At 39.8% G+C, this 23,173-nt stretch overlaps 2 protein-coding genes across 7 annotated transcripts; one reads left to right on the top strand and one right to left on the bottom strand.

The window, feature by feature from the left end:
- Window positions 1-3,935: 3,935 nt before the first annotated feature.
- On the bottom strand, window positions 3,936-16,496 carry LOC135109786 (translocation protein SEC63 homolog). Of its 5 annotated transcripts, none has more exons than XM_064021447.1 (14): window positions 16,340-16,496; window positions 14,875-14,962; window positions 13,865-13,979; window positions 12,941-13,046; window positions 11,507-11,730; window positions 10,881-11,009; window positions 10,379-10,566; window positions 9,542-9,742; window positions 9,056-9,222; window positions 8,490-8,662; window positions 8,088-8,262; window positions 6,993-7,135; window positions 6,190-6,387; window positions 3,936-5,577 (listed from the first exon to the last, which is right to left on the bottom strand). In XM_064021447.1, exons 1-14 carry the CDS (start codon window positions 16,461-16,463, stop codon window positions 5,284-5,286), a joined length of 2,325 nt encoding a protein of 774 aa, XP_063877517.1. In that variant the 5' UTR covers window positions 16,464-16,496; the 3' UTR covers window positions 3,936-5,283. The 5 variants fall into 5 exon arrangements, with proteins under 5 accessions (XP_063877517.1, XP_063877519.1, XP_063877518.1 ...); XM_064021449.1 differs by having other exon boundaries at window positions 6,190-6,384; XM_064021448.1 differs by having other exon boundaries at window positions 6,993-7,132.
- Window positions 16,497-17,650: 1,154 nt separating this feature from the next.
- On the top strand, window positions 17,651-22,058 carry LOC135109785 (reticulocyte-binding protein homolog 2a-like). Of its 2 annotated transcripts, none has more exons than XM_064021446.1 (7): window positions 17,651-18,007; window positions 18,149-18,351; window positions 18,498-18,666; window positions 18,799-19,006; window positions 19,299-19,400; window positions 19,724-20,111; window positions 21,096-21,258. In XM_064021446.1, exons 1-7 carry the CDS (start codon window positions 17,911-17,913, stop codon window positions 21,117-21,119), a joined length of 1,191 nt encoding a protein of 396 aa, XP_063877516.1. In that variant the 5' UTR covers window positions 17,651-17,910; the 3' UTR covers window positions 21,120-21,258. The 2 variants fall into 2 exon arrangements, with proteins under 2 accessions (XP_063877516.1, XP_063877515.1); XM_064021445.1 differs by having other exon boundaries at window positions 17,657-18,007; window positions 20,441-22,058.
- Window positions 22,059-23,173: the final 1,115 nt, after the last annotated feature.

Below are 23,173 nucleotides of genomic sequence, written 5' to 3'. Positions count from 1 at the left end.
TATATATATATATATATATATATATATATATATATATATATATATATATATATATATATATATATATATATATATATACACACACAGTAAAATCCCTCTCATCCGGCATTCGAGTATCCGGCAGCTTCAAGTATCCGGCACATTTTTCCCCGAGCCTTAAAATCAATAAAAAATCGATGTGTACTCATAAAATCGATTAAAATTCCCGCGCGAGGCATACTTTGTCCCCTCGCCACCAGAGCGTACTGCTTCGCGCCACCCGCGGCCCACTGCACTGTTTACTCAGTGACTCAGTCCCGCCTGTGCACTGTTTATCGCCTGACGTCTTCATCATGCCTAAAGTTGTAGAAAAGAGGAAGCGTGTTGTCCTTACACTTAAGTAGAAAGTAGACATTTGTCGACGATTAGAGAGAGAGATTGGTGTATACGTACTTTATTTTTGTAACCCATCAACTTATTTATAAGAGGAAAGTATTAAAGAGAATGTTAGTACAGTAGTATTGTGTGTTGGTGAGTGTGGGGTGGCAGCGTGGGTGGCGACGCGCGGCACGGCGATCAGCTGATCTTTGTTATGGTAAGATGCGTGAGTGTAGGGTGGTGATTGTGGACATAATTTCACTTCTATTCAAGTATCCGGCGTGTCGGCGGTCCCGTTCTTCCCTTCATTTAGATAAATTTATGGTATTTCAGTCTTCCCTACAGCATGACCGTATCAATATTAGATTCCATTTTTGGAAGGAATGTTAGGTGATCCACGCTCCAATTGAATGCTTACTTTGGACCAATCAAAAACAATAAGGAAATGATCTAGAGTCATAATCACTAGTTAAGGAAGGAACCCTTGACTAGGATAACAAAAGAATGGCATCTTTGACATCATGACCATGATGTTTGACAGATCAAAAGAAAATTTGGGGCCTTTATACAAAACTATCCCTAGAATCTTAAAGACTATCTAATCATCAAAACATTCTTCAAAATTCCATCATTTTCACTGGAATCTGTTACACAACCACTGTAATCATGAAAGCACTTAAAACACCCAGAAATTTTCACAATAACTTGTTAAAATTGGCACTAGTCACAAGAACACCCTTCAAAATTAACAATAACATCCAATGGAAGCTGTTGGAGATAAATGAGACAGTGTTTGGGAATGAAGTCCTTGAAAAGTCAACACATTCCATCAGAAGAATCTATCCAGTCATCTATTTAAATGTTAAGTGATATCATTATGTTAACTTATCCAACTGGATGACAAAAAACAAGGCACCGCAATATTAGCTAAACTTTATTCATAAACAAAATAATTCTTTGTGCTTACACGGTCACCTTGATCTGATCCCCACAAGCATACAGTGACACCTGGGAAGCTAATTACAGGTTTACGAGAGTACGGAGATATTATGCTCTCTCTCTCTCTCTCTCTCTCTCTCTCTCTCTCTCTCTCTCTCTCTCTCTCTCTCTCTCTCTCTCTCTCTCTCTCTCTCTCACACACACACACACACACACACACACACACACACACACACACACACACACACACACACACACACACACACACTGGTTTTCTTTGTCCGAGAAAGTTTTTTAAGACATTCAAAGCTGACATAGACTGAAGGGTCTGTATTTTCAAACACTTCTGGCTCTCAACAGAACTACTTTCAAAGGCCACTGAGATGATCAGTCCAGTTCCCATGGCTGTTCTCAATGACAATGCAGAATCCTTGTTAGACTATCACTATAATTATCAAAACACCCTTGAAAACCCTGATGACTTCCACTGCAGCAGACTGAAAGTAGTGAAGGTGAGAGGCAGAGGTGTTTCAGAATACAGTCCAAGATGCCCTATACTTCTGTGGGTCCAAAAAGTCTTCAGTAAGGATTAACACTTAGTTGGAGCTGCTGGGACACTTCACAAATTTTACGACGTCTTAGAAATGGTTGCAAAAAGTCCCCTTCCCTCCCCTTCCCCTGCCCCTTTCTCCCCTACTTCCCTAATTGGGGTTATAAATGCCCTAGCTGACTTTTTCTCTCTCTGTCTATGTCTCTGTCTATACCTGTCCGTGATGTGAAGGAGGAAGGGAAAGGCTAGAGATCAAAATTTCTGTTCTGAGATGGTAGAGTTCAAAAGACACTAAAATATGTGTAATACTGTGGTTGTGCATTACAAAAATATATTCAAAATGTCATGCTGGGAAGGGTGGTTAGTGAGGCTACAGTCAAATTAGCAGTGACATAGAAATTTAGATAATACCTGTTATTCCCAAAAATACTTAATATGCATGCAGTTGTTAAAGTTCATCCTAGTTTTCTTCTTTTCAGTGACACTAAAATGAATGCAAAAATAGTGACAGCATTTATAAGCCAAATATATAAACAGCCTTCCCATCTAAATACACTCTGCCTCATTAATGTCTGCCTTCCTCGTCTGCTAACACGGCAAACCAAACATACCAGCATCTAATCGCTCTGTGCAAACTCTACCAAAAAACAACAAATAGATAACAAAGTCTGTATAAAATAATGCCATGGATGAATAATCTCAAGTCATCACTGCACGTCGTCTTCTCTCAATTAGAAAGAAGAATAAATAACACAAAAACAAATTGATATGTAGAGTATATAAATAACACTATAATTCCCATATAAATAGTACTATCAACTTCTCTATCGGTCTCTCAATCTCGAAAGGACATTAAATAAAAAAAAAGATCATTGCACATATCAGATCACATTGGAATGCCAGATACTAAAAAGTCAACAAAATAAAACACAAGAATAAAGTAAAGGAAAAATGCCCAGGGTTTCCCAGACACAGCCAACCCTCACCCATCCACACCCACACTGAGGCTCCGGACAGGCTGCTAAACATGGGTGAATGAAGGGAATGGATAAATATAAATGGCACTTGTGATGTCACAGATTCTCTCTTCTTTCTTTCTTTCTTTCTGTTCAAAATGACGATTAAATAACACAGGTAAAACAGATTCTGTCTGAAAAATAGATGGTGGAAGTGATGATCTCTCTTACTCTCTCATCTCTTTCTTTCTACACTTCACTGCCAAGTCTTAAATGACAGATATGAAATGTTGATTAAATAAAAGACAAAGAAACAGCTTCTAGATTAACAAATATACAGCAATGTGAAGAAATCAGGTCTTCCTTTCCTTTCTTTATATCACTCTGAAGCTTAAACTGAAAGCTAAAACACTGATTAATTAAACCAAGATGCCAAATATGAAGTAGTGAAGCATCACTTGTGAATCTTAATTAACAAGCAATGATAAATGATTAAAAATAACACACTTAACAGCATCTGAAAATAAACCAATGAGAACACATCACCAGACCAGTAACACAGACAGATTAACCGAGTCATGTAGACACAGTAATGATATGATGTCCTCTCCACAATGCTTCCCAAGCCATCGTCCACATGCCAACAAAACAGATGGCAGAAAAAAAGTACTAAAACACCCTGACTCAGCATTCTAATTCCTATCATCATTGTCATCATTATCATTATCATCAATATTATGCATTGGGAAGCCAAACAAATGATAAAAAAGCAGCAACAACATAAGGCGCATCAATCTCCAAGTCTCCAGAAGCAGAGTAACAATTCATCTCGACAATGACACATGATGAAGACACTTGAGAGACACACACATACACATACACCCATACACTACTAACCCCCTAAAAGAGATTGTTATTCTTTTTAATGCCGAAAAAATGGGGAATATTTTTTTTTTCACATTTCAAAAAGGGTAGACATCACTGCTGTGGAGACCAGCCAACATCACACTCAGCACACTCACTCACGCACCCCATTCACCCTCAGGAGCACACACCAATGCACCTACATCACTACACACCCAGGAAGATGGATCACTGGAAAAAACAGACTAACAGAGTTATATTTTTAAGTAGTAACTTTATGCATGCCCTTCTGCTTCAATCTGGTGTTCTTGGATGATGAAGTATGGAATGGTTTTTTTTCTCTTATTTCTTTCTCTAAGGATTCTCAAATTCAGTTTCATTCCTTTATTTAATGAAACCTTTTAGAGTTGCTTGCTTGTTTTCTGTTTTGTTTGCTCTATTCTTCTTTATATGTTAGCTAGATCACTCCTTTATTTCTTATACCTTTTCATTTGTTAAACCATATTTTCCAAGTAACTTGAGAAAATAAAACTTTTCTCTCATGGATTTTTTTTTTTTTCAGGAAAGCTTCCAGGTCCCTTTTTCCAGTAAATAGGGATCTTATACACAGTAATAGAAAGCAATTTTTTGTATGACATACCAAAAACAAAATTCTCTTATGGAACTTTTCACTATTTTTTCACTTTTCAGGAAAGCTTCCAGTTCCCATAATCCAATATCTTATACACCTTAACAGAAAGTTTAAATTTTACATAACCCTCCTCCTAATCCCTTATAGTAAGATGTATCTGTATTCCAAAATCTTAAATTAATCTTCAACCCATCTCCCAAGTCTTCATGCACCTTTTCATCCCTTCTCCCGTATATAAATTAGCTTAAAAACAACCTTCCAGACAGTCAGCAGCAACACACTACTGGAATAAAAACATCTCACTCCATTCCTTTGAGCGAATGTAATCCACAATACCATCTCCTGACAAGTTTTGATTGGCCGGTCCATCTCTTTCTCTCTCTCTCATATGGGCGCAGACTAATTCAACACACCAAGCCATGAGGATAAAGATGGAAGGCCTATACACACCCTAGGCCTCCTGTCTGGTCCTCCTAATAGCCTAAAACAGCCTCTAATGTGCCACATCATCACTTCACATCACACATCTTGCCCGTAAGTTACAGCCACTGCACACCATCCTGGGTAAACATCTTGACTCACTGTGGGCACCTGAGCATCACTTCCCACAGCAGAAGAAGGACAGTGTGATGTACATTAAATGGGTGTGTGGAATGACAACATGGTCTCAATATACTTATACTTTGGCTCTCAAATTTTCCTTCTCCCCTTTCTCAACGCCTGTTATTTATTTCATTTCTTTGCTTTTCCTGCTTTCATCCATCCATCCATCCATCCTTCCTTCCTCTCTTTCCATAACTCCACATTTTTTGTAACTCTTCCCAGCTCCTGTTTATTATCTCTATGCCTCTGTCTCCTCACTTTCCTCTCCCTCCTCTTTCTCACTTCCACATGCTCATTACCCATACGCATCTCATCTTTAGTATAAATCCAACGATCACACTCCCAAAACCTCCATCTCCTCCATCTTCCCTTACTGTTCCTGCTCACTCTTCTCCACTATCATCCGTCACCTCATCATCGGTAGTGTACTCGGAATCATCTCCCTCATCTCTGGCCACCTCATTCTCATCCTCTTCCTCCTCGTCGCTGGAAGTCTCCCACTGCGGGTGTTCTGTGGGGATTTCTCTTGCCTCCTTGACATCCAGCTTGATGTCCTGGGTTTGGTCTAAGCCTAGGTAGGAGTCAGACCGAAGGCAGACTTGGTAGGAGTATATACCTGGTCGTGGGGGTGCTGTGAACTTGAGCTGGACCTCTTCTTGATCTACGAGGTTGGTGATCTGTTTGTAAGAGAATGAGTGGTTATGTGTGTGTGTGTGTGTGTGTGTGTGTGTGTGTGTGTGTGTTTGGGAGGGGTGCTTCTGGTTGTCTGTCAGTGTGTATAACTAGTATTCATGATTTATTCCTGGGCACAATGAGAGACGATGTTTGTGTCGCTTTATACAGAATACTAATTTCACTGTATGTTTGTGTGCTTGGATTTGCTGATGATTTATGACTTAGTTTTTCATCTTAGATATATTTCTAATGGACCATTGAATTCACATTGCCTATCATTTGTTTGATGTGAACAATAAAAAGACTGAAATATTTACCTATGTATCTATCTGTGTGTATTTGGTGTCTATAGAGCTGTAAAATGGAGTGGAGGACATTGTAACTGAGCTCAAATGTTATGTGTGTTTTGTATGTTTGCGAAGAGTGTTTTCAGTTATGGACATGTTAACCCTCCCATTGGTTAAATAGAAAGGTAATGCACAAGATAAGGCACACAAGGTAAGGTGCCTATGTAGCTGCCTCAGAGGTGTTCATGTTAGAGGTGCTTGTATGAGAGATTTCAGTCTATCAACACCTACATTCCCCACAACCCCAACACATGTATAAACACACACCTGATATGGTGCAGTAACCAACATATGTTTTTTCCTATCACACACGTAGGTCCACCAATACTCCTGCTTGTCCTCAGGGAAGAAGGGGCAGTGCACAGTGTGGGACATCTTTGACTTCCCCTCCAAAGCCTTCTCCCTCTTGGTCAGGCCCTTCTGGAACCTCTCCCACTCAGCGTCGTCATCAAGGGCACTCGCCTGCTGCAGGATGGAGGTGGTTATCAGGGCTGTTGGGTTTTCTATATGATATGCTATTTCCTTACATTTTGAACAACAATACTCATACCAAGATAATACTTATTCTAATCTTTATTTATTTAAATAATTATAAGACTAAAAGTCTATCTATCTATATACCAGGCCAGTAATCCCATATGGGACAGCCCAGACAAGGCACCACACATTCACACTCAGGGAAAGTCTTCTGGCATATCTTACAACAGCATCTTGCCACAGAAATATGAGTAAAGACACTAAAAGATTTGAGCTACTCCATCAGTTCTCAATGGTGTCTTTGAAAGTTTTACACAGAACTTGCACAAAAACATTGTTAAGTTTCATGAAACCTACAGCAGTCAGTGGAGAATTGGGCAAGAAATGCTTGTAATGTTGTTTCATACATTGGGGACAATAGAAAGGTGATGTATCATGTATTTTCTTCATTGGGTGTCTGGAAGAGGAGTGGGTTAAGATGATCATAGAGATGACTGAGGAAAGCTAATGTCCCATAGTGGAGCTATAATGATAATGATGATGATGGTGAGCACATCCATAACAAGACTCAACATGAAGGACACAACTCTTACCTTCTCATCCTTGTGGGACTCTGTATCAGCTTCCTCCGCCTGTGACTCATCCGAATGTGAGGCAGACTCATCATCATCAGTCACTTGCTCCCCCTTCTCATCCACCACAGCCTCTACTCGCTCCACCTGCTGGCTCCCGCCTGCTGTAACACCACCCCAAGGTTACCCCCAGTGGTCCTCAGCAGGAGGACTGAGCCTTCTGCTTCTCTCACTACCTGCTCCCTTGTCCCTTTTGATCTGTTATTATTTTTCAAGTTTTGTTAATTCATGAGTGCACTGAAATTTCTGATTCCTGTCTGTTATGACTGACTCACCATGAATTAGTTTCTTTTATATTTAACCAATCAATGAGGCAAAATATTCCCCTTAAGTGCCTCAAAATTTTTACTAACAATTTTAATGCATTAGATTTCCAAGTTTATCAATGGACAAAAGCAAATTCTGGGACATAGTCAAGATGGGGAGAGTTTTCATAAACTTTTTTTCTCCTTGCCTGCAGAAATGTTGATGAAATGCAAGAAATATAAACGTAAGAAATGCAAACAACTTCCTCCTTCATTAGGGGGCAGAAAAGCTATCAGAAAATAAACAAGAGAAAAAAAGTGGGAGAAACAGCTGATTTTTGAAGTCATGCTGGAATGGCCAGATGCAGGGGAAGAGAGAGGCTGAGAGGGCGACCACCACCAGGAGGCAGCAGAAGGGGGCAGGCATGCATGACAGCCATAGGGAGACAGTTTTGGATGCAGGGGCACCTTAGCAAGGGGCATTGACCAGCAGAAGGATCATCCATAATGCACTTGATAAAATTAGAAAAAATGAATATATAAATACAAAGTTGAAAAGTTAAGGCATCAGCAAATAAAGGTTATATTGTATTTTTCTCATATATAGATGACTCAGGCAAATAAGCTGAAAATAAATGAGGTATGTAGCATAAAACACAGTATTCCATGTCTGAAACAAGCCATCACCATAAGCATCTTGCAAGTTCATTAAGAAAAACCAAAAGCCAATTCAACAATTAAAATTTTGAGTATATATTCACCATGATCCAAAAGGCTATGGAAAACAGGAAAAAAGGGAGGAGGAACAGACCAATTTTGTGTTTCTTACTCTTCTCTTGACCCTCTTCTTCCTTCTTATTGGAATGCTGCTGCTGCTGTTGCTGTTGTTGCTGCTGTTGCTGTTTCTTCTTCTGTGGCTGAGCTTTGGCCTTAGACTTCCCTCCTTTCTTTGGCTGTGTCTTTGGCTTCCATCCAGACTTCTTGGCCTGAGAGAATAGAACATTTCATAATACTGCTATTTTTCTTACCAATTTTATCTTTCTCCTAGTTTCTCTAAGCAGATTTTTCAATCATAATTCTTTACACGATGTATTTTTTTAAATTCCCGTCCTCCTCCTCTTCCTCCTCAACTAGTGGCATGTCATTTCACCTTCTACTTTCATCCCTTTAGTAGTAACACAACCCACAATGAAACAACACAAGTCATGCTCACCACAGTGGTAGCAGCCGGCTCCTCCTCCTTCTCCTGCCCTCCCTCCACCTTGGTGAGCTCGCCCTCCTGCAGGCTATGCTCGTACACCTCCCCCATGGTGTGCCTGCGCAGGTTGACAGTGACGGTAACGATGGCACCAGCAGTGAACACTCCACTGTCGTCATCATCCACCACTGGCAGGAAAAGTAGTGTAAAATAAAGTCATTTTATTATAAAGATGAATCATGATTTATGATTTCTGCATGTCTCCTAAAAATTTGGAACATCTGTAAATGAGAATCAGCTGTAGAGTAGGATTTTGATTGTCTTCAGAATTCTTTGTGATAAAAATTACAGATCTTCATTTGTAAACACAAATTCTGCAATTGTAAATCAGGATGAACATGATTCTAAAACTAATAATCTAAACACTTGTAAATCAAATATTTATAAAATGGTATTCATCTGTAATAAACAAAACACCACAATATTCTCAACAAAGACAGCATCACCACCACCACCACTACCACCACCACCACCACCACCACCACCACCACCACTAACAGCCTCAAGAGTCTCCCCCTCACCTTCATAGTTGACCTCCATCTCAATCTTGGGCATCCTGCGGCACACAATCATCACCTCATTGAACTCCTCCTCAGACAGGGAGCGCAGCACATGGCGCCTCTCAGTGGCCGGCAGAGCAATGAGCTGCTCTATGGTCTTGACTGGCCGGCGCTTGCTGACAAAATGCCTGGACAAGGACGAAGGAGTTTTTAATTTTGTGCTGCATTGTGTCGTACAACAGACCATATTTGTTAACATTTTGTCTTTATCTTTTACATTTAGCAAGCTATCGTGAAAGTTATTTAAGTTTTCAAAGTTGTTTTCATAATTCTAGTGATATTTAGACAGCAATTCTGCATCACCATTAAGACTTATGGAAATATAAATGATCACCAATGTAGTATTTAAATACAGTACTACAGAAGAAAACATTCAAGAAAAAAAAAATAAATAAACATTTTGCTTGTCACATCAGTTAGCTCTACCTATCACTCTCTCATATTCACCTGAGGGAGTCCTCAGTGACATGTGGAAGCTGCAGGAGTGGGTTCTTGGAGTCCCAGAGCGCCTGCACAATGTGAGGGGACAGCTTCATGCAGGCCTCTATGGTGTCAAGGGACGGGAGGCGGGAGATGCGACCAGCGTGTGCTAACATGATCAGCTGAGCCACACACGTCACCATCTCCTGGATCAGTATGGGGCAGCACCTGAAGGATGACCAGCATTGTTTTGAATGTAGTGGAAAATAATTGTAGGCTGCAAGAAATTTAGGAAAGAAGATTGGATGTTATTTTGTATTGTTTTGAATGTAATGATAACTAATCAAATGCTGAAACAAATTTAGGACAGGAGAGAAAGACCTTACTGTGTTACTCCATAAACATGTAAGGCATATAGCAACATCTACATAATGGATGTCTTAGTTTTTTATTACAATGGTTATAAACTAAAGACTGCAAAAATCTGGGAAAAAAATTAAAATGTTATTACAAATATACAAATGGTGTATGCCTGTGTGTGTGTGTGTGTGTGTGTGTGTGTGTGTGTGTGTGTGTGTGTGTGTGTGTGTGTGTGTGTGTGTGTGTGTGTGTGTGTGTGTACAATGAACACAGATGAAGCCAGACATTATCAGCACACACTCAATAAGCTAGACAACATAATCAAAAGGCACTCACTTAACAAGATACATTATTAAGACAGACAATTGAGAAGACACATTAAAAGGCTCTAAAATCTCAACAAGCAAGACAAATCACAACACTCTACAGACAAGACACAACAAGGCACACTAAAAGACTCACGACCAACTTTGCTGACTAGACACACTTTTATTAGCCACTCACTTGACAATGTAGAGGCGGTCCTGGTCAAGAGTGTCAGCTGGGAGCCTCATTCGGGACAGGTGTGCATGTAGGAGGGAGCGCGCCTTCATGGAGTATGCAAAGCACAGCGGCCGCTCCTTGTTCTTCTCCCCGAGGTTGGGCAGTTGTTTGATAAGCTGTGGCAGTTCTATATTGTCGGTTGGTCTTTCCTGCAGAAGGTGTGAGGAATATTGTGGTCACTGTTGCTATTTTTATTGCTACTGTTGTGGTTATTGTCTAGGTTGGGCAGTTGTTTGATAAGCTGTGGCAGTTCTATATTGTCTGTTGGTCTTTTCTGCAGAAGTACAATCACTGTTGGTATCTTTATTGCTACTGTTGTGGTTACTGTCTATTTCAATGGAGACTTGAATGTAAAACTAAAATCTAACTAAATCCAAACTAAAAACTAAATCCAACCTAAATCCTCATCCATCACACACATTACAAAGTGACACCCAGTAATCTTATCTACAGTGTTACTCACCACAATCTCCGGGTTATGTCCCTTCTCAAACTCCAGAGAGGCAGCTAGCACCATGAGAGCACGTTTGAACACCATGTGTGGGGTCTTGTGGAAGAAGTAGTAGTACAACTGTGTTGTGTCCAGAAGCACCTGTGAGAAGACAGCAGGTGAGACAGGAATACCTGAGGAGACTAGAGGTACCTATATAATAACGTATAATTAGTTGTTTAAACCCATCTGTCAAGAGCTTCAGTTCAACAGACTATGCAATGGAGTTTTCTTTCTTATGTGATTTGGTGATAGCAATAAAATGACTTAACTTTACTTCAATAACAGTATCATAGTGACAGATAATCAGGAACAAATACATGCCAGCCACAACACGCGTACATCACTTTTGGAAGAAAGCTAGAGAGGTGAGACTGGGATGGTTGGGGAGTATGTGAAAGAATGTGGAAGGACGATACTGGAGATCAATAATTCCAGCAGAAAGAATAAGACCTATGAGAACATTTATGGATGCAGTGAGATTGGACATGCATGTAATTGGTGACTGGAAAGTGCAGATGACTGAGCACATTGGGAGATGCTCATCTGTACAGGTGATTCATAACAGAAGCAGCTGAGAGAAGGCAGCAGGCAATCACCTGATCATTGGAGAATTTTGAGGATCGGTACCACCAGATGGCAACCACGGTGGGCAGCGCAATCATGAAGACAAGTCCGTAGAGGCCAAGCACCCACAGAGAGTTCTCCTTCTCCACAATCCAAGAGGGAAGCGCAATGCCGAAGTGCATTGCCCCTGGACCATCAGGGTTGCCATAGCGGTCAAAGTTCCTCTTAGCATCCTCATCAGTCAGGGCTCGATATGCTGTAGACAGAAGGAGTTACTGGATGACTAGGTTAGGTTAGGCCTGGTTAAGTTTAGGGCTTGATATATTATGGATGGAAGGAATTTCTATATGGTGAGATTGTTTAGTTAAGTTATATTAGGTTGTGTGTGATGAAAGAAACCAAGGAAGGAGTTGTGTGGGGAAGAAGGAAGGAAGGAAGGAAGGAAGGAAGGAAGGAAGGAAGGAGAGATAGAGGGAAGAAAATATGGTGTTAGGTATGTGATAAAAGGATACAATGAAAGATAACAAAAGTGAAAAAGTCAGGCAAGTCAAGTGGAAGGAAAGGAACAATAAAAGGAAGTGAGAAAAGATAAGGAAAATCATAAAGACAGATAAGATGAGTAGAAAGGAAGGAAAGATTTAAAATATTAGATGTGTGTGATAAAAAGAACCAAACTTCCATTACGACATTCCCTTACAATATCTATACTGTGATTTGTATTGCCTGCCACTCACAGTTATAACACTCATCTTCATCACACTACATACTGTGATTAACATTTGTGAACTGGGTAAAGTGTAATTATATACGTTATCATGAAAGGAAGATTAGTGTATCATTGGTGAAAGGGTCAAAGGTTGCTGTGTGGGTTTCAGAGGGAGTACTGTAAAGGGTTCACAGTGGCATGTTAAGTAGGGTATCAGGTGAGGGAAGGTGTGGGTGGGATAGGCTCAAGCTGAACAGTGGCAGCGACAGACATCCAACACTTCTCTCTCCTAGTTACTTAAGTACTGCTCCACTTGTGTTCATTTATGTGTGTATGTATTTAGTTACGTACAGCTCACACAACTAGAAATAGGGAGTGCAGTGATTGTATTTAATAGGAAAATTTACATGTTTGTGGGGCTATTGTATAATCAGATGCTCATTAATCTATTCTCTTGCTATAAAAATGTTTCCTGCGTGCACTGAGATAGACGTCAAGCAATGATTAATACTTGACGAGCCTGAGAGTATTCAAGTGCCTAACATAACACATCCAGCCCAGTCTATTGCCTATTCATGTTCCCTCAGCCATCCCCTGTAGATAAATAAGGATAAGTTATGAATTTTGATAAGATAAGAGGAGAGGGGTTGTTAATGGGATGACTAACTGTTCCTCACCTATATTCAGCCTCGTAAACTTAAGGTGAGAGCAGAGGGCTGGGGAAAGAGCTGTGTTACTGGGATGAATGACTGTTCCTCACCTTTGTTCAGCCTCATAAACTTGCGCTCATCTCCCGTTGGCTTGTCAGGATGGTATATGAGGGACTGCTTGCGGTATGCCTTCTTGATGTCGGCTAAGGAGGAACTCTGGAAAAAAGTATAATGTTTGTATCAATGAAAGGCAATTATTTCTAAAGGATAAACAACAGCAAAAACTTATATCTGAAAAACAGTTATCCAGCCTACTTGTATCAACTAAGGTAAGGGACCGAATATACAATTAAGTAAATTTACCAATGTTTTAAATTTCCAAAGCATAATAACAAGTAAAGAATCTCAAACTTTAATCATCAGTTTGCTTCTCATATCAACAAGGGCAACAAGTAAGTCCCATAACATAAAATAAACAACTAAATCTATCAATAAACAACAAGAAAAATAAAAAATCTACAACATTCATCATCAGTCAGCTTCTTACATTAACAAAGATAATATACATATCCCTGAAAAGCAAACAAACACATAAATCAATGACAACATTCCAAATTTCCAAAGCATAGATGACAAGAAAAATATAAAATTGAAGCAATTTATCATGCATGCTTCTTACATTAATCAAGGTAATATGGTAAGTCCCTCAACATCAACAAAAACACAAATCTACCCATTTCAAATTTTTAAATAAGGAAAGTACAAAAATGTAGGTAATTTTTCATCAATATGCTTCCTCATATCAATAAATACAATATATACATCCCTGAAAAATCAAATAAACCTATAAATCCACCTATTAATGCCTCATATCATCAAAGCATAAACAAGCAATAAAAAAAAAAAACTCAATAATTTAATTACAAGTAACACCCATTTTTTATCACATCAGGTTTCCATTGCAGTCAACAAACAACTCAATTAATGAAGAGAAGAGATGCATACAGAAATGGATTCCCCTGACTGTGACTCACCATGCTGACCCCTAGGATGTCATAAGGGTCAAAGTTGGCATATTCATAGTCAAACTGCTGCAACTTGTACACCAGGATGGCCATCAATGCCCACCCGATGATGATGAGTATTCGTCTGGGTGGCGGAGAGACAACACACCAGGTTAGAATCATGATCATGTGTTGCTAGATTAACCTTTTGACTACTGGTGATAGCATGATCCATCTCAATTAATTTATGTAACCCTAGATGACCTTACTGTGGGAAATTGTAACTACAACCACTGATATTTTGAGCTTCCTACACAAACCTATTTCTGTCAGTGATATCTTTCATAATTTTGCTTTTAATTTGTGCTATACTATTTAATAAGCTAGAGGAAAGCCCATTACAGTCAAAAGGTAAATAACACTTTAACTTGAAGATTTACCTGGAATGAAATAAAAATGATTCATGATTAAAATAAGCTTGAGGAAACCCAAAGCAGCCAAATTATTAACATTAAATGGTTTGAAGATTCACCTGGAATTAAATAAATAAAGGTAATTCATAAACATAAATAAGTTATTTTCTAGAAAATTCACAAACAAAAAAATAATAAGAAATGGGGAAAAGTTCTTAATTTTTCAATATTTCTATATAATTTCTTGATATTTTCATTCAGAAGTCTAAATTCAGCATGGATAAATCAAGACAAAACACAAAATTACCACATTTATAACTTCCACACATTTGTAACTCAACATTCACCAATTATATACCATAATAATTCAGTGAAGCAATGAAAGAGCAATTACCAAGTCACACTTCACCACTCACCAAAGACTCTGATCATCCTCCACACTATACATAGGCAAGGAACAAAGAAACCAAAGCAACAAAGAGAAGCATAAGACAGGTAAAAAGAATAATCAACAAAGGCATGGAGAATGTAATGAAACAAAGACAAGCACAGGATAACACCACAAACTTCTTATTTCTCAATAGCAACAAGCAAAACACAAGGACATGAAGACAGCAATCAACTTACTGTGTGGTTTTGCGAAGACCTTTCCATTTCTCCGGCTTCTTGAGTCTCGCCTGTTTTCTCTGGAATACTTCACAGTTGTCTCTCTCCTCTGCAAAAGGCATAACAGGAAAGTCAGTGGATGAAGTAAAATCAGGAAAATACATGAAATAAGGATCATAAGAACAAAAAAAAACAAGGGAGGTTGCTAGAACCCAGGCCTCAGAATGGTGTACCCCTGACGTACAGAATTACTGGACCTGTTAAATGTCTCAGCCAATTATCTCAACTACTTTTAAACACTTCTAGTGGAAGTAACTGGGATTTTCAAAGGTGTCTGTGTGATTCTCATAATAATTTAGTAAGGTTTCTGCATCAGTAACATGGAAAAACAGCCATTAGAACTCAGCTAGCATCCATAATCTTTGAAAATTTGTCCTGTTAAGGGAGTAAAGCACAATAAGTACATTTAAGACACCATTAGCGCAGACCAGACCATCGCCACCCAAACTTAATATTTTGATATCATCTCCCTAAGAATAGCAGTGGTCCTGCCAAGATTAATAAAAACACGCAAAAAAAAAGTAAAAAAGGATGTGGCTTTCTAAAAATATCAACCCAAATCTAGTTCCTCTGTTGATAATATTGGTTGGTAAGATACTAAGATTCTTAATGTAGAGAGGTTATATTTAAGCCATTTCCTCATGTATAAATCCCTGTATTCCCTGTGGTCCTCAAACTAGAAGACAAGCAGAATAGAAATATTAAAATAGCTAAAGAAACTAATATAATGAGTTAACAAAAACTCATTATGAAGTAAAATATATAGAAATGTGTATTATTATGCAATGTATGGATAAGGAGAAGCCGGTCTGCTATTAGAATGAAAATTTTACAAAAACTGATAAATAATTACTATGAAGACTTAAGAGAAAACTGAACATGATAAAATAAACTGAAAAACACATTGATTAGAGAATATATGGAGAGCGAGAGACCAGTTATAGCTTCTGGAATGAAAATATGACAAAAACAGATGCGGAATTAGTATGAAGACTTGACAGATATCTGAACATGATCAAATAAATGGAATAATACATTAATTAGAAAATACATAGAAAGGGAGAGACCAATTATACCCTCTGGAGTAAGAATATAAAGAAGAGGAACGAAGGAACCATTACAGCGATCTAACTAAAACTCAATATGATGGGTAAAATATATGGTAAGATATTACGAAATGTATGGCAGAGGAGAGGCCGGTCCCGTTAGGTGACCCATATATCCCCATACACCTCAAACACACCCTGTCAGCCACCACCCCTATACCTACCCTGCCACCCTCCATCCCTACAACCCCCTACACACAAGCACATGCATATAAATCACACAGAAATATCAAAATAAGACAAAAAGCTGGAAGTCAAAAAAAGGAAGATAGCAATTTACCGCCTCCATAACTCGTATTTTGGGAATTTCAGCGCTTTACCTTCCTTGGTGCCATCAGGCCAGAAGTAAAACGTGCACGGGAGGAGCACCAGGCCCAGAAAGCTGGTTAAAAAGTAGAAAAATGTTGAGCCAGACTCGTCATACTGAAACCGCATTCCAGCCATGTTGACACCTCACAGAAAAGATCAAATGAGCATCTACTAGTGTTGTTTTTATTTTCCCTCAGGTTAATTTCTTCTCTCCAATTACTGTTCAAATATAGTTTAATCTATGGAACCCAATATCTACTCTATGGCATTTTTTAAACTAGTTTACAGAAGAAAGTTTCTTGAGCGTATATTTCTTTTTGTTATCTTCAGTAGCATCACCTTATCTCCCGATGAATTATTTGAGTTTACTTTAATTTACGTACATTGATATGTACTCTATAGTAAATTTCTAAGTGAATCTGAATAATTTTATTTGTAGGTACCTTATGTGCGCCAACCGATTTACCTGTTGGTATATCTGTCATAATGTGCTATTATTGAGTCTGCCTTCATCAGCATCACTTCATCTCCCTGGCAACGCCTTTGGATCAGATATAAAATGCTTGCTTTATATGTTTATCAATATAGGGAACCTCATATATTTTATCTTAATTTTTGCCGAGATCAAATGAGACTCGTCTGTGGGGTTTTCTTCTTCTTCTATAGATTCATCTACTTGGAAGGTGAAGTAGAAATAAAGTTGTTGTTTTTTTTTCTTATCTTGTTTATATAGAAAAACATTTCTACTCAGGTTACAGCTAAAAATCTTTGTGTGCATAATATAAAGTGCCAGTTATAAGGAGCTTGAAGTCCATAATGGCCATCTTGGTACTCCACTGGTGCAGACAAAACGTATCTCCTTGTAATATTTTCAGTTCTTTAGAGCTTATTATGCAATAGTTTGCCTCTTCATTTTTCTTAATGTCATGGAACATATGAAAACGAACTGTCTCCGTAATTTTTCTCATCCCATAACACTAACAATACATAGTACACAGTTTTATGGGGTGAGAAAAATTACGGAAACGGCTCATATTGATGGAAATCAATAACATTTCGTCTTATCAATCCTCCGCTAACTATCTTAAATCTCTTTCTCTTCTCTGCAATTTTGTTTTATTATATTCTATCGCTTTGCTACTTTTACGCTAGCTGTGTTTCTGTTTTTGCTAACTGCAGTTCCTATAGCCTTTATTCCTTATTTTCAAAGATCCTTTTTTCCCCTTTTTCTTAGTTCTTGGCCAGTGCCTCTTAAAATAATAATAATAATAATAATAATAATAATAATAATAATAAGAAGAAGAAGAAGAAGAAGAAGAAGAATGATAATAATAATAATAATAGTAACAAAATAGTGAATAAGAAGACTTGTGTAGAAATACAAACAAGCAAATGGATGTGTGAATAAATAAATAAATATACAAATGAAAAAAGTACAGGGCAAAACAGCAAAGTTAAACAAAAATATATAATGAACTCTTGGAAGCGAACCGTCAAGACGAGGGAGAAAACCCGCCAAAAATCAGCTGATCGCGACCCTTGAGGCTTTAAAAGAAACACGATATTCTTTCTCCACTTCGATATGGATGATAAGAACCTGATGATGTTTGACGTGATCCTCCACAACATGCAGAAGATGGAGGACCAAATATCTAACAGCAAGAGGAAGCTACGTGAAGGTGGGAGCAGCAAGGAGACTGAGATTAATACATACGTAAATTTGGAGCAATATGTTTATTTTTCTTTTGCCGATATTTACAGAACTGATTATAGAATGATAACTACTACTACTACTACTACTACTACTACACTTTCTGCAGTGCACGAGACCACACAGAAAGACGAGCGTGAGCGTGTCTCCATCCTTGCTGAGAATAAAGAAATGGAGGAGAAGATTTTGCGAGCACGCCGTAGCCTCGCCCACTCCCAGACTAATCTTTCCGCCAACCTCCTCCTCCACCGCCACCTGGAGGAGGAGATGACCAAGGTGGAGGAGGAGAGGAGCCAATGTCTCCAGCAGCTGGTAAGATGAAAGGATTTGTAGTAGTAGTAGTAGTAGTAAAAGTAGAAATAATGTTTCGTTTTACCTTCATTTATCACCACCACCACCACTACTACTACTACTACTACTACTACTACTACTACTACTTCACCCTCCACCTCTTACAGGAAGCCGAGATGAGCAGGGAGAAGGAGGCTGCAGGGGCGTGGACCAAGGCTCTGCTTAAGGACCACTACAGCAGGGTGAGGCTGGACAACCCTGCCATCCCTGCCCGGCGGGAGGCCATCCTGCAGGAGGTGGCGCAACTGAGCCTGGAGGAGACAAGACAGAACTGTGGTATAGTGATGACGATAATGATGAGAATAATAGGTAGTGACTTGGTACTCTCTCTCTCTCTCTCTCTCTCTCTCTCTCTCTCTCTCTCTCTCTCTCTCTCTCTCTCTCTCATATTCCCCACCCTACTTGCAGAGATCAAAGTACTTGAGGACATAGACAAAGAGAGGGAGAAACTGGAGAAGAGAGTCAAGGAAGAGGAGGAGGACCAAGAGGAGATGAGACGCTCCATAACAGAACTGAAAGAGAAGTCAGAATCTGTGGAAAGTGAGACTCGCTTGTTAGAAAAACGGAGAGATTTGTTGTATCGGTGCCCCAGTGAAGAGCAGGAGGAGGCAAGAGGGTGAGGCTGTTGTTGTTATTGCTGTTGATACATGATTAACTAATGGGGTTGATTTTTTTTTTTTTTTTTTTTGTAGGTGTTTTTTTCTTGGCTTGTGCTGTGCTTAGTTTGATTTTATTTTGCCCCGTACTATTTATTTATTTATTTTTTTTTTTAGATTAGGAAAGGAGCTACCGTTCTCTTCTTTCCTTCCTTTCTTCTCTTCTTCCCTTCCTTTTCTACCTTCCTTCATTCCATTCAGTCTGTAAAGTCATTATATCATCGTGTTTTCCTCTCTCTTCCCACCCAACAGCCTTCGAGACAAGCTGAATGACCTGCAGCAGGAGAGGGAGTACCTGATGGCAGCGCTGGAGGCCATGAAGAAGGAGTGGAAGCAGATGGTGGATAAATATGGGTAAGAAAGTGAGAGAGATAAAATAGAACCATGATATTTTTCCAGTATGTATATCTATTTGTAATAAAAACACCATACTGTATGCATCACCTTTTCTTGCTTGAGTGTCTATTATATATGTAGGAGAAGTAATAGTAGTAGAAGTAGTAGTAGTAGTAACAGAAGGAGTAGAAGTAGTAGTAGTAGTACGTAATTTGCTGACAAAAAGCAAAATATAGGAAAAAAAAAAAAAAGCCATCAACTTCCTTCCTACACCTAGACTTATAAACTTGAAGTAACATGCACCACAGCAGATCTCCCCTGACTAAATCTTGGTGGCGCAGGTTGAGTGAGTTACCTGAGGGAGTCCCAGATTCACAGTCTACAAGTCACAAAAGAGCGAGGGGCAGCAATGACTCATCAGCAGACACCCCCCTGAAGAAGCAGAGGACTTACATGTCTTCCACCTCCTTAAGTGCATCTACAACTAAACAGGGGCATGCAGATTCCAACCTAGACATGGATACTAAGGAATATATCAATGAAATGCTCAGGGACATTAACTGGGGTAGTGAAGGTGATCTCTCAGACACTCAGAATCGCCCAAATGATGGAGGAAGGGAGGGCGTGACTGTAGAAAAGACAAGGACCTCAGGAAGAAGCAGTGGTCCCTCTCCCTCCACTCCTCGTACCTTCACCAGGAATCCTGCACCACCCACCCCAGATGCTTTGGTAAGTGCTGAGTGTGTTTTTGATGTGGCAGTGTGTTGTAATGTATAGTGTTGGTGTAAAATGTGGTGAACAAAGAGTTTAAATTGTCATTAAAACCTTGATGTACTTTAATGCTGATTGAGTAGTGTGTTGTGACAGAGTGAGTTTAGATGTTGGTGTGAATGTTAAAATCCACACTTGGAAAGGTGACTAACTTGAAATGTAGTGTGAGACTAAAACTGTAGGTAAAATTATAAGAAAAGCCCAAAACCACACTAACAAACATGAATTAGTTTCATTGTCAGACATACTCTCAACTTGGCTTCCTTATTCTTTATCTTCACCTTTAGGATGAGAGACGTCCCCTCCTGCAGCACATCCTGGCCAACCACCCACCCCCTGCTGCCCACCCAACCACCACATCCCAACAGAAGTCACAAGCAACACATGTGCCATCAAGACAACACCAACAACACCACCCACTTATCACCACCACCTCTTCCATTGCTTCATGCTCCTCCTCTTCCTCTTCTGGTGTTCAGTGCCTTCGTCCCAACACAAACACTATACGGCATGTGCATCCTAGATCTTCTCATATTCCTTCTTATGCTCTTCCTTCCCAATCCCTTCGTCTGTCCTCCTCTCAACAGCCTCTTCTTCGTCCTCGTTCTTCCCGTCCTATCCCACCTCTTCGTCCTTTGCTTCCTGCTCTTCCATCTCTCCCTCATCCTTCCCTCCCTCCTCCTCATTCCTCTGCTATTCGTGCCTTGCCTCCTGGTCCTCAGAGAAACATTTCATCAACTCTCATGCAGGAGAAAGTAAGATACATCCACCAAGTTCCTTCCATCTCCTCATCTTCCTCTTCCTCACTGGTGTCTGACCAGCACTTTCAGAGACCTACAATGGTCACAGCCACCACCTTGCAACATCCCATGCACACCACTGTTCCCAGGGCCGGCACACAGGGTACCTCCAACACCCTGAAAAGGGTCATACCTGTTGCAGGAACATCTCTGGTGCAGACATTGAGGGCTCCCCAGCAGGCAGTCATCACTAATCAAGGAGCAAGGGATGTACGGTTCTCAAGTCTTGCCAGCACCATGACACCAAGACTTCGCCTTCCTGCAACCACCACTCCTATCCGTAGCTCCGTGTTGCCAGGGCAAGGTGCCCCAGTGGGAAGGGGACAACAGAGGCCTCAGGGACTTCAACAGGGGGCCCAGAAGCAGCAACAGGGATACAGGTTTGGAATGTGGAAGACTCCAGTGAAAGTCGTCTCGCCTTCCAAACGCAGGATCAGGTTTAACGAGAAAACAGAGGTGCTTGGAACACCTGAGAGCACTGATGGGCGCTAGGCAGGACCCTTTAGGAGGATGAGAGTGGCACCTGCATGAGGAGGAAAACGAAGAAAAAAAGGGAGACAAACTCATGCTAGAGGATGATGGCAAAAGAGACAAATATCTTTAAGAGAATTTGAGGGACCCTTTCAGAAGAATGAGAAATGCATAAAAAACCGCAAAAGGGTGGCAGCCAATTGCCCACAGGAATCTAAGAGATATAGAGACAAACAGCTATTGAAACAACTTGAACCTGCTTTTGGAAAGGTATGACACAAACCTGCAGAAGTAATGACTATTGAATTAAAACCATTTGAGAGGAGAGAAGGATGAGCATCATTTCTCCAGGGAAGAAATCTATAATTCTTGGCAGCACTGTATCTTCAGGAGGAATCCCAACATATCCAGACATGCCTTTACATAGCCTGTCAGGATGAAGAGTAAAGGAGACGTCTTGGTGCATAGAAGTATTCACTGTAGGATGTTACACAGTCGCCTTCTACAGGACAGCAGCTGACCACCTCACAGATGGACAGCTGGGAAACATATTGAGATTATTGTAATTACTGTTAGCCTGGACAAGAAGGATTTATGTGTAGTAAATAAAATATTAATACACAATATAACTGTATCAACTGCAGTATTTCTTGAGACTATTTCAATGACCGGCTTGACATCCACGCGTGCCCACAATTTGCAGCCATACAAAAGTACACGTGCCGCGTCACTACTTCACAATGAATGGCACATCGTTAGGTTTTCGTAAAATGGAAACAAATTTCAACACGTGACAATTTGTTTTGTGCGTGTAGCTTCACCGCAGACGATACTGAGCCATCATAGGTGAAGGCGCCCTTCCGCGTGTAGTGGCTTCACGTCTCTGGCTCTCCATTTATAACGAAAAGAACGTCGTTTTAGTTGCATTGACTTCCATTCCATAATTATGTTATTATCACAAAGTTTATTCAATATCCTAACCTTCCTTTTCAAATTCGTTCTTGTGGATATTACTACTGCGTCATCATATACGTACAACAGTAAATGTAGCCATTCTATAAGTGTCTCTTGTTCGACTTTCATCTTTTTTTATAAACTCATCTATATAAATTGTGAACAAAAGGCATTATGTCGATAGACCCTGCCTTACATTAACAGCGGAGGTCACAACTGCACAGCCTTCAATATTTTTGGTTACGGGCTACATCGCCACTACGGCTGCCAGCATCCACAGTCAAGGATTTTCAGGTTGATCTGAGTGAAAGAAGCTGGGATGATATAAGTGTTCATGATGAGAAGCACCTGAGCGAGAAACTGGATGAGAACGTGCGGAGTGCTGCTGAGAACCACAGACAGGGTTTGTGAGAGTAGGCAAAAAAAAGAGTATGTAAACCATGGTGGAATGATGAAATCAGAGAGACTAGGAAGAAGCGAAAGAGAATGAGTGGACAGAATAGATGGATGAAGAAAATGTATAAAAGCGATGAGGCGGAGAATGAGTATCAGAATGCGTGGGCAGCGTAAGTGAAACAAGGCGAATGATAATAAATGTCAAAGTGAAGTGTAAAAGGAGTGGAAGGTATGGAAGGTACAAATTCATGAAAAGTGATAACATGTCAAGTGAATGGTGGTAGTTATAACAGAGAAGGATGGAATTAGGGAGACAAATAATTATGGGAAGAAGTGTGTGGTATAGGTGACGTGTTTGGTGTGAAAAAAAAAAAAATATCTGACATGAGAAAGAAAGAA

This window comes from Scylla paramamosain, chromosome 19 (assembly GCF_035594125.1).
Source record: "Scylla paramamosain isolate STU-SP2022 chromosome 19, ASM3559412v1, whole genome shotgun sequence".
NCBI classification, from domain to species: Eukaryota; Metazoa; Arthropoda; class Malacostraca; order Decapoda; family Portunidae; genus Scylla; species Scylla paramamosain.
This window is presented reverse-complemented; position numbering and strand designations above follow the sequence as displayed.

Bases quoted from the DNA above. Each gene is read 5' to 3' on its own strand.
- LOC135109786 (XM_064021447.1), bottom strand. From the start codon at position 16,463: ATGGCTGGAATGCGGTTTCAGTATGACGAGTCTGGCTCAACATTTTTC. The intron at 9,223-9,541 runs GTGAATATGAGA...GTCCTTGTCCAG, and splicing joins GTCACTGAGGACTCCCTCAG to GCATTTTGTCAGCAAGCGCC. The intron at 7,136-8,087 runs GTCTGTTCCTCC...GTGGTGTTACAG, and splicing joins GAGTAAGAAACACAAAATTG to CAGGCGGGAGCCAGCAGGTG.
- LOC135109785 (XM_064021445.1), top strand. From the start codon at position 17,911: ATGGATGATAAGAACCTGATGATGTTTGACGTGATCCTCCACAACATG. The intron at 18,352-18,497 runs GTAAGATGAAAG...CACCTCTTACAG, and splicing joins GCCAATGTCTCCAGCAGCTG to GAAGCCGAGATGAGCAGGGA. The intron at 19,007-19,298 runs GTGAGGCTGTTG...CCCACCCAACAG, and splicing joins GAGCAGGAGGAGGCAAGAGG to CCTTCGAGACAAGCTGAATG.